We start from the raw sequence: 16,366 nt of genomic DNA, 5'->3' as shown, positions 1-16,366 counted from the left end.
AACAGCTGACTAAATTCTTTAATTCCCTTTAAACATGAATACTCATAAGGTTAACATGGGGAATTACAGAGCCACTGGGTTGGCGCCCGAAAGGATTTTTGAGTTAAGAATATGCCTATATGTTAATCGGGAATGTAAGCTATCATCATGCCAAATTTCAGCCCAATCCGTCCAGTGGTTTATGCGTGATTGAACTTCAAACACACAAACAAACAAACAAACAAACACACAAACTTTCACATTTATAATATTAGTAAGATAAGATTGAGACAAATCTTAATAAAAACGCCATGAAATACAATCTCCCATGACAAAAAGTGATGCTAATGATTTCGTAACTAAAAATGCCACTGGACACCAAAAAGTCAGTGAAGATTATTGTCAGCTGTTAAAATTAAAACGCAGTAATAACACTTTGAAACCAATAATTGGTAGAAAAGTCGTCATAAAAAAATCATTTGCAGAGATTTTCCCCCCGCGAAGGAATGACGGGAAATCCCGCTTTACTGCGTTGTTATCTAAGACATGTTATCTCGGTTTACTACCTCCGTGGGAACAGTGTATTGACTGTCCTTACCTCGACAGCATCTCGGGGTCGTAAAACTAACAAACTTACAAATACTGCATTGCCGACGCCGCCGGTAAACAAACTGCGGTACCGACACTTGTTTGTGATCGGTGATCGATTGTTTGGAATCATTGGTATTTACAATGGGTAACGTCGACTTTTGGATCTTTTGGATCCTGAAGTATGGGCCAGATGTAGCAAATGATAGTTGATTGAGTTACTGAAAGATTGTGCTACAGTCTACATTTATATTTCCTCCATTGGTTTTGGTCACTGTGATAGTTGTGTGGTAGTTTACTCTGCCCTTAAGTTAGCGTATTTGTCAGTACTGTATCGGTCAGTCCCATTTTACATCAGCATAAATCTTTCGTCGCTCAATACACATACCATTATACAATATGTTCATTTTTATTCTTAAATTGGCATGCGAATGGAATGTCTAGTTATACAGTATCCATAAATGGCAATGAACAACACTCCCTGATAATTTTTTTTTACCTTCAAACATTATTGATATTATTTAAAGGTATTTCTCTCTGAGAATAGATTTGGGTTTGTTTTTATGTCTACTACTTCATTCATTTTGAGTCATCAAACACTTAAAACTAGTTTTGTTTTGTTTTAAATGAAACTTTTGTTCGTTAGTATAGTAGCCACCAGAATGCACGCTGTTAATTTAACTTTTATTATTTTAATTCTTATTTATTTTTGATTTTATTTATTATTTTTTACGTTATTTTTTTAAGTTATAACTTTTCGATTTTATATGATTTTTTTAGAGTATGCTACAAATACGTGATGTGTTTTATTTCTAGTCCTAAATATTTAATATACAAATTAACACCTTTTAATCTTGTAATAATTTAATTTCACAAAAATCGTTGATCCTGTTTGTCAGGAATATTTATTCTAATAATCCACTTTAAGATTTCACTGTCTAATACTTCGAATTTCATTAACTGATTCTCTTCACGAAATTACGAGATGAAATAAATACACTTATTGTAACCATAAAAGGGGCATATAGATGAAAATAAAAACAATTAATTTAAGCTAGAAAAATAGTATCTCTTTTATGTCTCACAAAACAAAATTACAAAGATATCCAATAAAAACTATACGTGAACGCCACACACGAATTCACAAGGAAATCTGAACAGAAATCAAACTAAAAGGGAAGTAATCGAGTTGAGAAAGGTGCGATCGCTATAGAACCCGATAACCAAGTTTTATGAACAAATCGGAGAAAGGAGAAAGAGAGGATAGGGGGAAGGGGGAGAAACAGACGAAATTAAGTTGACCTGCTGAGAGAAGATTACAGATATATGATTGGAAGATGGGTGGAGGCAGGGGGTTGGGAATATCAAAGTAAAGGTTTTTGTTTCTGTACCAACCTGCTCGCTTTTTGTTCCCGCAGTTTAGAACCCCAGCTTAATTGGCCTTGGACCGACGCCGACAAAAATCGCATCGCCAATTAACACTATTGGCCCCTCGGTCCCTAGGGTCTCCCCCCTAGTCCCTGCTAGCTCATGGGCGTCTGCTCTCTGAAGATTGATTTTTCCGAGTATCATAACCGAATTACAATTAGACGATTGAGATTTTCGGTTGTAATCCTTTTAGCTAGGAACAGTTTCATATTTCGATTTTGGGGTTGAAAATGTGGTCGTTGAACACTATTTTACTTTGGAGCAATATAATAATTTTGTTAATATGTTACTTATTGCGTATTTTGATGGCAATATATACCATCGGGATTCATGTTTACAGTAAGTATTCCCATATATTTCATTCTGATGTCAGAGTTGGTAAGATGCTTGGAGCGCAAGTTGTCTCTGAGGTCTGGGGGTACAAAAAACAATCCGGTTGATTTACTGCCTTCGGATCTCAGATTATGGATAATGAAGAAGAAAAGAAAATCCGACATGTCTCTCGGCCTTGAAACTTGACTATTGATACTTCAGTATCCAATGGTCAAAGCAAGGACCTTCTCGTTATGAAGAACTTTACAAAAATCCATACATACGCGTGAAACAACTCGCATTTTTGGTTTGAAAAGTAGCAAAGTAAATTGCTTCTAACGTGGTTACAAATATAAATGCTTGTTTAAATACTTTAAAATCATATTAACTCATAGATAGGCTTAATCGACTGTGGCAATGACTACTTTTACGAAATTATAATTGATTGCGGTACATTATTCATTGTTACAGGTAACCTATTTGTAGTTAGCACTGTATGTGTCTTAAGTGTATATTGCGCAACAGATTTAGAATATAATCACATAATATAAAATTAAAACACATAATTGATAAACTAACAACAACCAACACACTGTTTAAGCAACGGGATCTAACGGCAGATCAAATAAAAGAAGGAAGCTAGTGTAAAAGATCCCAATAAAAACCGATGCGGGTGTAATTCATATCAATGAAACAAAGAAGGCAGACATTAACAATTCCGTGACACTTTTTTAATCTAAGCTCGACGCTGTTAGCTTTTTATCCGAGGAGAAAAAATTGAAGTGACCTTGATAACAGTGTAAATAAGTAATGTGATTATTTGTAAATAATGCACCGATGGACTCCATCTACTAGGTTGTACGGAGTTTTGTAGACGTTGATATTTATATTTTTGAATACATATACCTTTTACTAATTTTATTTAATCACGAAACCAACGAATGTGATTCACTGATTTAAAGAAAAAAATCATTACTTTGGGATGATGCTACTCTTACTACAGCAACATGTAAAGCCAATATTGGCGTGTTATAATTGAGTTCGTTGACGGCGACTAAATATTTTAATGTTATTCCAAAAAGGTTTTACAGCGCTTTATTCTTCTGTATCAAAACCAGAGGAGGGAAAGAAACCGATACAACCACAAATATTTATAACGTTAAGAAAGTTTAGTGAAACACCAATAATTAGTCTAGTAAACAAAAACTCATTCTATAGATACTGGACATAAACCAACTAGTCCGCCATTTAAATAAATTCTCTTGGCGTGTCTCATTTACTTCGTTCCATATAAATCATATTTCTTCCAAATTCGAGAAGATAACCATAATTGGCATTTAACACACTTCTTCACGACCAAACCACTCACACGATGGTCGAATCATTCGCTTCACTGTATTGCAGCGTGGTCGTGCTCGAATCAGTCGATCAATCGAACAACAATCGACGAGTGAAGGTCGCGAGGATCGAGGATCGCCGTCCCATGCTGTGGTGCGATACATAGTACCAGGGCGGCAGAGAATGATAGCAACACAGCTCTCAGATCTATTGACTCTCAAACGGCCTTCTTGTTGCCGATACAGTATATTCCTTTCAGTACGTACTTACTGTATTTATGTTTGTAAATTGTAATATATAGTTAATAAATCGATAGTGAGTTGTACTACCGTCAGGTTTTCGGAAGCAGTACCCTAAAATGTCTTGGATATTTTCTGTAAGTTTCAAAGACTGTAAATAGAGTTGTGCAAGTACAACTGCAATCGTGTATTAGTGTATTAAGTCTTGATCTCGTGTTCATTGTCAGAAAGTACCTTGTTGTCAATGTACAGTAATGTATACTTTAATGATGTATTTGTACTCGGTACTTAGTTGACATAACTGTAAATCGGATTATCGTTGATGTCTTAGACGAATATTCGTGAATTTATATTTTCTTCAAGCTTTAGGGGTATTTAATATGTAGTTGTACTATTATGATGTTAGGGAAATATATAATATGTCTGTACTAAAAGCATCAAACAAATTGGGAATGAAACCTTTAATACCTGCGATGTGTTAATATTATCGTGTGATTTACCACAGAAATAAAGTAATATGTAAATAGAGGATTGAAAACAATATATCAACATTAAGAAAACCCGATCACTGATTAGTTTACAGCCAAACATAATCTTAATAGGCTTTAATTCGGGTTTGTGGAGACTGTAATACAGCTGATACAGTTTCCTGTCCTTTTCTGGTTTAACAAACTCAGGCGATAAAACTGCACACATATAATACATCTCCCTTCCTGTATGCGACCCACCGGAGCATTTGCGTCTAAGATAAATTCGATTAGTTTTCTACATTCTCCACAGTTGCGTTTAAATACATTCAGGACTTAAGCCTTGACTGAATGATATGTAAGTTTTATTAACAGTTGTTGCGGTATTCATCTCATCCTAATCATATGAATATGCGAGCCCAAGAGCGCGACACTTCTTTATCCTAATAGTTTTTTGCAATATGGAAATATGCGGCCAAGTATTTATCTATCAACCTTTTTTTACCTGTTTACAGTTGTAAAAAATTATTTTTTATAAGAGAGCTTTTTACAAGACGCTGTTTTCAACTCAAATAAATAAATAACCCGGAGAACCCGAGGGCACAATGTTAACCATTACAAAGTAAACGATATTTGAAGATAGCCAACGTAAGTAACACAACACAACGGACAACTTTAATCTCACACCGTGAAAAAGTTCTAATTCCACAAACACGAAACCAAAACGTATTTTCAACCCTTTTTCTCGCAGTCCATTCCAGCAGCTCCCGAAACACTACGTCTCGGCAGCAGTGTTTCACTGTCGCAGAAATTAAAAACAATAGACGAAGATAAATTCCAGCCGACTCGGTCACGTCGGAGCCGTCAGTTTTTCTAATGCCTGGAGATTCCAGCACAACCCTATAATGAAACGCGCGTTCATTAATGAGGGGCAAATCTATTGCTTGATGAGCGTGCCTGCGCGTAGTAGCCGTGGAGGGGTTAAGATTTCTTTCATTAAAGCCTTCTTTAATTCCTTAAAGTGCGATTAAAGTTAACGGGCGTCATGTTGAAAAGTTGGCTTTTTGTGATGTAAAAACTGGGAAAGAGGATATATTGTATCCTGAGTTAAAGTTAGAATTTTAAGTTTTAAATTGGATGGAATTGGATTTAGTAAAATGGATTCGATTTCTTTTTGTACTCAGAAAAAGTCAATGGCTTTTTATTTTGACAGTTTGGAATTGCACCTAGCCTCACCTTGTCTTTAAATGATTGGGCTTTTGACAAATGGTCAATCCATTCTATACTTACCCTGTTTTCATATTTGGCTTAAACCACCTAGGAATGTCTTAAATTAAAGACTTTTTTTTAATGTAAGACTAATTTAAAGGGCTTCGGTTTAATGTTAATTCGTCATTGGCCTAAAAAAGAATTGTCCTCACAACCACTGCTCAGTACTGTGTTTAACGTAAACACAGAGAACCGACACAACTAAAGCTTAATATGAATCAAATATTAAAACATTGCCATCAATATTGGTGGCATATCAGCAGTGTAATTATGTCGTTATCCTAAACATGAACATTTTTACGGTGCGTTCCAAAAATTCGATTTGACTAAATGGCCCACAGATCAAAAGAAGACATTTATCGAGTTGATGATTAAAAAGAGACTGACGGTTATCTCACTATAAAAAAGGCCAGTGAAGCCAAGTGACAATAAGCTTTAATTAAAAAATAAATATCAACCGCGGCCACCAGCACACCATCTGATTCCCACAGGCTAAACAAAAGAAGCTATAAATCCATTTGTGCTGGAGATAGAGACATCATGGGAGATTATGATTAACTGCTAATGTGATTGTAATGGGGAGGCATGGGGGCGATATGGGATTGGGATTGTAGGGATCAGCTTACACTGTACACGTTGTATCCCATCATCGTCCTTAGACAAGGTCGCTGACTATAGTGGAGTTTGTGTTAGTTTGGAGTAGTGATTAAAATGGGGATGATTTTGGACTGGGATTGTAAGAAAGTAGAGATCAGATGTAGACACTTGTTCAATGAGATGTCGACAGTCTAAGGCCCAAAACCCTTTGATAATCACACGCCATGATTTTGAAACAAAATCTTTAGCTTTTCATTCGCCAAATTAAATTCCAATGATAATTATTTGAAATATCGGTGTGATTGGTACCTTTGTTAATTGATACCCTGCTGTCAAGAAGACTTTTCATAATTATAACAAGTTCCAGCATATCTTAGAAGAAAAAATTTAAAACCTAAGAAAAGATAGGCCTAATGCTAACACTATTATTACACTTTCTAAGCCTACTTCGACAATGTCCTTTCTAAATGAATCAACGCTACATCTAGTTTACATACTTCGGATGTATGATATCGTAATCAAAATTCAATGATATTACACATTGCTTAGTCTGAAAATAAGAATCATCAGACGCACCAAGCCAACCCGTGTATCACCGAGACACCCTTGCAGTTAAGAAACAGAAAACACAAAAACAGCAACATTCCCGCCCCCAGTCCTGGTTACCTGCTAAATCTCCCCAAACAGAATAATAATCGGAGGACGCCGTGCGGCTTTTTCTGCTTTATTAATAATGAAGGGGAGAATTATTATACGCGTGCACCACCAGGCGCTAAGGGTGGAAGGGGAAAGAAAACAGTTAAATGAATAAAGTGTGCGCGAGGGGAGGGGGGATAAACAGTAGGATTAAAAAAGGCATTACCAGGACGAGGTTGGACTAATAGCATTAGCGGTCAGACGTTCAAACACCGGGATCGACTTTGAAGAGGTGACATCGTGGGAAATATTTTTTAGCCTGGATTGGTAATTTTCTTTCTTCCCTTTAAAGCACTTCACTTGGAGGTTTTTACTTAACGATTACAAAAACACTACTAACTTGAATCCTCTAGACTTGGAGAATTACAGTTGCTTATTTTTAATTGAGTTCTGATTTAAAACAAGTCCACAGTCACACACAAAATTAATGGTCATACTTAACTCCATGATTAAGAATGTCATTGGCTCAGTGATTTGCTGCTACAAGGAAGAGAAATTTGCTTAAGAAAATGAATGCTGAAATTGTTGGTCATTTAAGCTAATTGAAAATTTAAGCATTCCCAAAATGTAATCCACGAAATATATTGCGCACAAATCCCGTACAGGCATCGACCCATTTTGGTGGATTTAATTCCCAAATTCAAAAAGTTGAATATCGTGTTGAAATTTTCACTTCAATGTTTCTATACTATCACAATGATTGATTAGGTAACGGGACCTAGAGTTTTTAATGCTTAAATTTTAACCAATAAAACTCAACCTAATATAATCTTAGTTTGTTATTTTTTAATTACGTCAGAAACATACGCGTGGCAAGAACACTAATAATATTTTATGGCATCACTCTGCTTTTTTAAAGCCCATAATAATGTGTTTTATTATTTCAAAAAATTTTAGTACATATTTTCTACCGCTTTATAGGGCATAATCATTACCAATGAAATACATAACACATAAGAGCATGGAGTTTACCTATCTAAACGGAAACGGACATATCTCTTATTCGAGGATGAGAAGAACGTTCTCTACAATAGAAACCCCCATAATAATTCATACGATAATGCATGTAGCCTATGAAAATGAAGAAAACAAGACCACCGAGAAGTTTACCCCTCTAGTCCCCACCCTCAAAACCCACCCTTGGGCGCCTAATCCAGTTTTCATCAGGAGCGCACGGCATAGGACTTCTCCGAGTTAAAAATTAACCGAAACACCCGGGACTCACTGTTTTTTACCCTCACTTACAGAATTGCCCCAGGATTTACAATCAGACGGTGTCTACATTCTTCTTCTCTTCTTTATGGCCCTTTATACACCGCGTGCTCTTGTATTCTGGTTTAATCTTTTAATGCTCTATCTAAGTTCCACGGAGTACCGCTGGGGATTTCAGTTCCGTTTCTTTGCAGAATTTCATGTTCGGATGAAAAATGTGGAAAATGATGAAGTGGAGAAACACTGTGTTTAGTTTGATATGTCAAATTAAGTTGTTCTTGGATTTTATTTTCATTTTGGAATGATCCAATTTAGGAATTATGCTCCATCTTAAGATAACAGTATAATATGTCCATGTCAAAATAAGTAAATATAAATTACCTTTAGGTTTTTTTTAAATTTTTCAATTTTCATCGGGGGTTATAATAAGTTTCCCATTCAACCATTCGGATTCTATAAGATGATATAAAATGCAAATAAAATGTTTCAAAGATTATTTCAGACATATTTGATCACCGATTGTAAAACAGAGTTATAACTTGAAATTTATTCCCTTCCACAGTAAAAAAATTCTGAAACTTCATCAAACTTACGTGGTTTTATAAAAATTGTCCCCCAAAATTTTTGGCAACAGGGCCATAAAACATGGAATTTAAACACACAAATTAAATAACTACACACTGTGTGCTGCAACTCTTTTTAACTGACCCAGCCAACAACATAGTGATACAATATGTTTATCACAATGGTAGTTTTAAGCTGTCCTCGATAATTAAACAGATTAAAGTAATCTTTGTGTTTATATATACAATTGATCACGTTGCCACATACGGATTTAATTAACGCACTTTTTGTTGTCTGTACACCCAGTTGTCCGGCGGTTTCCCATTGAACTACTATCCGTAGAAACGATTACGGTTTGTATCAAATAAACGAACTGTGTAGGCACTGAAGACAATATATGAACACAGAAAAATTATTTCACTTAGACAGTTTATTTTGAACTTCAGTTCTAAAACTTACTAGCATGCTAGTTATAATGTATGCAAATGTATGATTTTGATTTTTACGAATTATGAAATAAAAATAGTTAGGCTACAGTATTGGTATTACTATTGTTGTTCCCTCGCAATTGTCTTCGAAGGCGTTTGCTGCAATGTAGGTACAGGCGTGGTGTGCGGGTTGCGTTATGCGCCGTCTCAAATACGAATAAGCCGGGGAGCACAGATTATACATTTTCTATTGAGCTTTTAATTCTATTCTTTGTTCCCTGGCATCACCCAAAGAACATAAAAATCGAATGTACAAATTAGGTATAATTTTTTACATGCAAAGTCAAATGGGTTACAATCAATATAAAATAGTTTTCCAATTAGTGTAGCATCACACGATGAGGTAGAGGTTAAAATACATTGTTATTTAGATTATACGGTTCTTTTCCATAGTTTGTTTTACCAAAATGCGGCCTTATTTTATGAGTACATTAACATCAATTACCGTACATCAAATTATTTTTTTCATAAGAAGGCGTGTATTTATAAGTGACGCTTTTAGTCTTAATTAAAATATAAATATTCACTCGATTAAAATATAATGCTCACTTTGTTTGTTCTATTTATTGATGTTTAATATCGGTTATGTCACGATATACAGATTTATATTATTATAATTAGAAAGTGGGAACAACGCTCTATTTAAACAAGCCAAAATGATTCAATTCAATGTTTTTGTATATATGAATAATTTATTAACATATTCTACAATTTGCATACGGAACGTTTCTTCTATTCACTATTTTGGTTGACCTTGAGTAATGTTTTAGCCCGTGATTTTTTTCTTAAGCTTAGTCTAACCATTGGGCCAACGGAAGGAAGATAGTAATATCAATGATAAACCCAACGAAAAAATATTGACAACTAACTAAACTATTTTTTATTATACATAACACTACTATTTCCGCCAACAAACCCAAAATAATTCGAGTCCCAACTTTTGCATCTAATTTTCAAAGTGTTGAAAGACTTTACAAACAGCATAACATATGGTTTCCCGTGTTAAGTGAACCTTTTCAAATCCCGCGAAACCCACAACTGTTTAGCCTAAGCAAACGAGGATTAGCGGAATCCCGGCCCAAAACGCAGCTTTGTATCTGGTTGTGACGGTCTGTGAGAGAGCAAAATAGAAGGGGGGGTAAAATAGTGGGGGGGGGGGGTAATCCCTACCTAACTAAAGATTCATAAACGGTTAATAGGGTTAGGGTAGCACATAGGCCCTGAGGGATATACTACGCTTAGCCGCTCGTTTAACGTTCAAGGCTGTATACGATACTTGTGGAAAATTGCTGGTTTAGCGAACATTCGAATGGGTATCTTGTAAATGTAGTTCACGCTACTGTTGATTGTTTACTGAGTGTTGGTTTTGCATTTTCGATACTTTTAACTGACCATCTATCAATTTAAACCAATTCAGTTAATAATATAGTAATATTATAATACGATGCACGTCTGTCTTGGGTTCTTCCAATAATGTACTAAACTACTATTTAATCATCAACCAACGGGTATTTGAACCGAAAAAATATGAATCCTTTTTTAGGAAATCCTAGATTGGTATATAGGTGTGCTCGTTGGTATATACAGGGTGGCTGGTCATCAGTGTTACAAAAATCTTTCGGTGTTTGTACAAAGTAAATGAAGTGTGATGATGTATATAAGAGGTTACAAGTCTAAAAATTGGCTTCCCAAAAAATTATTTTAATATTTTCTAAAAAAAAAACATGTTTTTAAACACTTTACAGCAATTTCTCAAATACCGCAAACGTATATGAGTAGATTATGTTATTTTCGTGATCTACATTACATTTTTATTTAAGAATCATTGGGATTGTTGGAGGATCAATAATAAAAAAAACTCCATTGTAAATATTTCCAAAGATTAAAATTATCGTATTTTGATAAAAAAAAAAAAAAAAAAAAAAAAAAAAAATTGGTCTATAGCAACATAGATAGTACGCATGTATTCAGCAAAACATGTATTCTTGTTTCAATTTTAGCAGTAGAAAGCGTCCTTGTGTTTTCTAGTATTCAAACCACTAAAACAAAATCAGATCTAAACCTCAATAGTGTAGCATATGGTTGGAAAGCTTATAAAATGGCGCAGTACAATGGAGTTCTTGTCATTGATCCTCCATCATTTTCAATAATTATTCTTATTCAAAATGTAATGTAGAACACGAAAATAACATCATCTACTCCAATCTGTTTGCAGGTAATTGAAAAATTGCTGTATTGTGTTTAAACACATGGTTATTTTTGAAAATAACACTGATGACCAGCCACCCTGTATTGGTAATACATTAAAACCTTTTGAGCAACCTAAAGCCGATGAAAGGACAGAAAATATTGTAACCACGTTTTTTTAAGGTAAACAATTGCCATACTCAAAATTATGTTTATTCTCCCTTCATTTAACTAAGATTTTAATAACTTCACTCTCTCTATCGCATTTAGCTGAATTTACGTAAAACCTCAAGAGTAACCGTCGAATTCGACAGGTTTCACCTAGTAAGAATTAATTTTGTTTAATTTATTAGTCCTGACCTGAGTTAAATTCTGATACAGATGTAACTGAAATTCACTCATGAATATAAATTTGCCATTTATATTTCATACAGTATTTTCCTTATGACCTTATTTTTAAATTTGATACTTTTTAATTGAACATTCTTCGAGAAAATTATTTAATTTTATTCGTTCATTGAGGCAATTTCTTGCTGCTTGGTTAATAAATATTTCCTTTGTCTATAAGTATTTGTTATATTACCTGTAATAGCTCATTTGACTATTACACCTTAATAACCAGATCAACTAAGGAGGCCGCCAATCTCTTATAAAGATTACACAAATAATCAAAATATTCCCAACAGCAAACTAGTCGATCCATCGTCGATGCAAATTCCAAAATGAAACGTTTCCTACACAGAGAGGACAGAGAGGTGTGGACGAGTAGACAGCCATGGGGTTGGAGGAGGGGGCTGAGATTCAATTTTTGTCCCTCGCAGATTGAACGTCCGACCCGGGTCACTCGGTCCCCGAGGCGTCACAAGTAGTTAGGTGGAGTTTATAGCAGCAGTCAATCAGAACCTTGCGTTATGGCTGTGTGAATCACGTGCTCTCAGTAGTAGATATTATTAATCTAAGTTTCTTGTTGTAAAGGTTACGGTTTATTGAAATAAAATTAATGCCGATAGCAAGGATTAATTTTTTGTTTATACTACGAATGCAATGAAAAATGCAATACAGTAGGTCATACAATGTTAAAAACTATGTATAAACGACGGTACGATTTCGAGATCCATTTTTATGCTATATAGGCGATAGCTTGATGATGACTGGTGTAGCCGGTTTAACCCGTTCTCCGATCTAAGATATTTTTGTGTATTTACCAATTAATGTTTTCAGTGTAAGTGTATATAAACAAGTATTTAAGCTAAATTTATCGATGGAGTAAAATGGTGCCAATAATAATAATGATAATGAAGAATTGGTTTATTACATGTATTGTAATCAACTAAATATTTGAGTGGAAAAAGTTGATGTAAATCCTGAAGATGGTATTTACGGAATATTTCATTATTGATTCAAAATCAGTGAAAAATTAACTAGAATTTGTGCAATCCTTTATGTTGATTTAAAATTGCAAAAACGGGATAACACGTTTGTCGAGTATTAACGCACTTAACCAAGCGACAAGTGGGAACCAAATCTGTTCAATACTGTAAGTTGGAACCTTTCCGACGGGTGTTGCAATTGAGCAACTCACCTTTATAAACAGCAATTCTCAACAAACCTAACTGTTCATTAGTGATAACGCGATTCACCACTTTCGGTTGAAATTCATTTTCGCATTTTACGTATTTTTAAATTCCACACCAGCCATCTTGTTTCCATCGTAAACTAGAGACAGAAAGTCTGAGACGTGTCCCGAATGTCAAGCGAAAGCGGAATCACAATCAGAGACGGAATCAGAGACGCGATGGCGAGTTTGGCGGGAGTCTCGGCGGTTGTGGCGGGAGAGCGGCAAGATGGCGCGCAGTGATTGGTGCTTGGTCGCCATGGCAACTGCAGATCTCTTGACACCTTAGTACGGCCGCTTGCCGCTGTATCTACCTAGCGCCACCTGCACGTCAGTGGTGTACCACAAGGTGGACGGATTGGAGCGTAACTTTCTTATTAAAATAGTTATATACTGCACATAGTTATGAATTGATACAAATTCTATCACATACCAATGTAACGTAAAATACACAATGAGAAGTAAAATATTTGTTTAATTAGTTGGGGTGGATAAAAAATTCTTTAAATTGATAAAATAGATTTTATTTAAAGTATGTGCATCTTGTCTAGTGGTTAGAGCTCGGGGCTTTTATACTTTCCTTTATTTTTCTTATCAACTAAATGCGTACGATTCATTCTATAAATTCCACATTTACCGTGCATCTTTCTTCATTTACTCCAGATGCAACATACAGGCTTTTCTTGTAGATCTTGTGTATCCGTCGTGATAGTGAGATTTAATCTATTGACGTACTTCCCTGATATGATTGTTGTAATTAAGACATAGTTTTAATCTGTATTCACATAGAGTACACTCCTTTTATAATTGCTAGAACACAGGCCTTCTACGATCGAAGCCATGGTTCACCTCTGTTTATCACCCGTTGTTCGAACCCTACTTGTTGTAGGTCCGTACTTACCTTGCTTAGTGCTTTGAGATCAACGAGGGATTGCAAAAATTCGTGTAAAATGCACACAAATACACGTATGTACAAATACACAGTTATAAAATTAAGACGATAATTTTCTAGACATTCATAAACCACCACTAACAACTAAGGAGCTTGTTGGTTCGACCCAAGTTCAAATTGTGATTGTGCTATCAACTCGGTTGGACAATTCCCTTTCAAAAACACTTTTTGAATTCCGATTGTTTTTAATGTTTTTAAAAATTCGACTAATCAGATTATGTTTGTCCCCAGGCGAAAAGCCCCACAAGTGTCAGGTTTGTGGCAAAGCGTTCAGCCAATCGTCCAACCTTATTACCCACAGTCGCAAACACACCGGGTTCAAACCTTTCGCTTGCGACTTGTGCGGCAGAGCCTTCCAGCGCAAAGTAGACCTTCGGCGGCACAAGGAGACTCAACATACAGAGATGAGGCCTTCGCTGGACCCTCCGCGGGCACCACTCAACCCCCAGGTTTGTTACTGCTATACTACGCTGTGTTTATATAGTCTGTACGATGGAACCTGTCTCCTGACCTGGGCCTAAAGCCATGGGCCAGACTCCAAGTAGACACGGAAGGTCAGGAGACAGGTTCCATCATACACACTATAATAATATTGTTTGTTAGTATATATAATGTTTTACGTATGTTAATCAAATACTAGCACTTTTTTATGATAATGTCAATAGAAGCATATCAAATTGTAATAGCGAGTACGCATATGTTTACGAAGGGCAGGACTTCCAATAAAGTCTTTTTAAGAAGAGGGCTTCCACTATTAAAATGTGCCCCGAGAAAAAATGTGATGTAAATGAGGTTAGGCTGTGTTATGTTATGTTAGGTTAGGTTGGGAAGGGACGGGCTCAATGAAAAATATGTCCACAAACATCAACTACAAGTAATGGGGGATGATTAATGTGAAGAAACACAGTTTATGTTAAGTATGATCTCTTTCCAAATGGAAGTAAAGCGATTTATTTCTTACTATCATATATGTACCTACATCTATTGATCATTTATATTATCATTATTTGCAAAGGGAAAACTTCAATATCAAGATTGTCAGTAGGAAATATTTCCTAGCAGTGATTTAGGCTGATTGCTAAGGGGTTTATACTACAATTGTCTTTGGATAGTGAACTAGATATCCTACCTATATTAACCAGCTAAAGCCATATTTTACTCAAAGACGATATCTACTTTTGTTACTGTAATGTTGTAAAATTATATTCGTATTTTCCTCCTGGATTGAAATGAGGTACGCATAGTATTTGATCCAATTGCAGAAAGCCAACCCACAATTAAGTACATAACTCCTGAACTATCAATAAATGTTTCTATCAAGATAATACATACCACGATTCATTTGATAGTTGGATCAGTCCCCACATTTTTTTATTTACTTCCCACCTAACCAAACTCGTAATGTTTGCAGGACTCTCAATGCCGTTACCTATCGGAATGTCCTCCAACATAGAACGAGGCACCACAGGGACCGTCCTGTCTGCGTCTACAGGGACCACAGGGACCGTCCAGTCTGCGTCCCTCCGACCATAGGTTCCTGTGAGCTCCCTGGGGGAGAATACTCTGGAACTGATCCCCAGAGATCGCTGTGCAAAATTGAATAGAACTAATAACGTACAAAGATATTCTACAGACATCAATGCAATTTGTGTCAATAATGCTTTTGGCGAAAAACTACTTAATTTAACCATTCCCATGGACAATAAGTTGGATCTTCACGTTTAGAAACGTTGACTATAAGAGTGTTGGCATCTATACCCATGACTAACATGTTTAACAGCTCTTGTGGTATGTGGTTGAATTTGATAGGCTCTAATAATGGGATTCAGTGACGTTCCGTGAACATTATGACCAAAGATAGATCTATAGATGAAATCTTTTAGTCTAAATTTCAAATGAATATCGTGTGTTAGTAAAAATATATATTTCAATTGAGAGTTCTAGTTTAGTTCCAAAAACTAAAATAGTTTTATATTTTTTAATCAGGTATTTTTACCAAAGATCAGTTTTATATTTTAAATGCCAAAGATATTATTTCTGGGTCCATGTAGACATTTTACAATAGAAATGATTCATTTGAGTTAAACCTTAAACATTGTTGTTAATCATAACTTAAATTACTTCTCTATATGTACAGTTAGGATATTGATATCAAACTATACCATCTCATGTACTGTGTACTACAACGTTATTATATTGATTATGTATATTTGTGTGTATAAGAAATTGTAACTCTGCCAAAGATCTATTAGGTGAATTAGTTTTGTAAAATAATTTATGTAGATAGCCTATAAATATATGTTTGAATATTGTTTCGGCTAATTTGTTATACATTTTTGTTATTCATGTTTAGAATGTGTATGATAAGGTCTAAGTTTAAAGAAATTTTGGCTTTTACGACTCAAAAATCTACCATAAAAGCTGGCTTATGCAGT

The 16,366-nt window shown here is 35.2% G+C and overlaps 1 protein-coding gene across 1 annotated transcript in view; it reads left to right on the top strand.

Annotated features, from left to right (window-relative positions):
- The window catches only part of LOC129004698 (fez family zinc finger protein 2-like), a 39,528-nt gene extending 24,112 nt beyond the window's left edge, over positions 1–15,416 (top strand). The window contains exons 5-6 of the mRNA XM_054433263.1: positions 14,163–14,380; positions 15,343–15,416. Of these exons, the coding sequence (XP_054289238.1) occupies positions 14,163–14,380; positions 15,343–15,384 (260 nt within the window). The 3' untranslated portion in view covers positions 15,385–15,416. The remainder of the gene's footprint in view (positions 1–14,162; positions 14,381–15,342) is intronic.
- Positions 15,417–16,366: the final 950 nt, after the last annotated feature.

Source organism: Macrosteles quadrilineatus, unplaced genomic scaffold (assembly GCF_028750875.1).
Source record: "Macrosteles quadrilineatus isolate MER2022 unplaced genomic scaffold, UCM_ALF_1.0 Scaffold_10__1_contigs__length_6754688, whole genome shotgun sequence".
Lineage (NCBI taxonomy): Eukaryota > Metazoa > Arthropoda > Insecta > Hemiptera > Cicadellidae > Macrosteles > Macrosteles quadrilineatus.
Note: the sequence above shows the minus strand (reverse complement) of the source record. Positions and strands in the feature narration are given on the sequence as shown.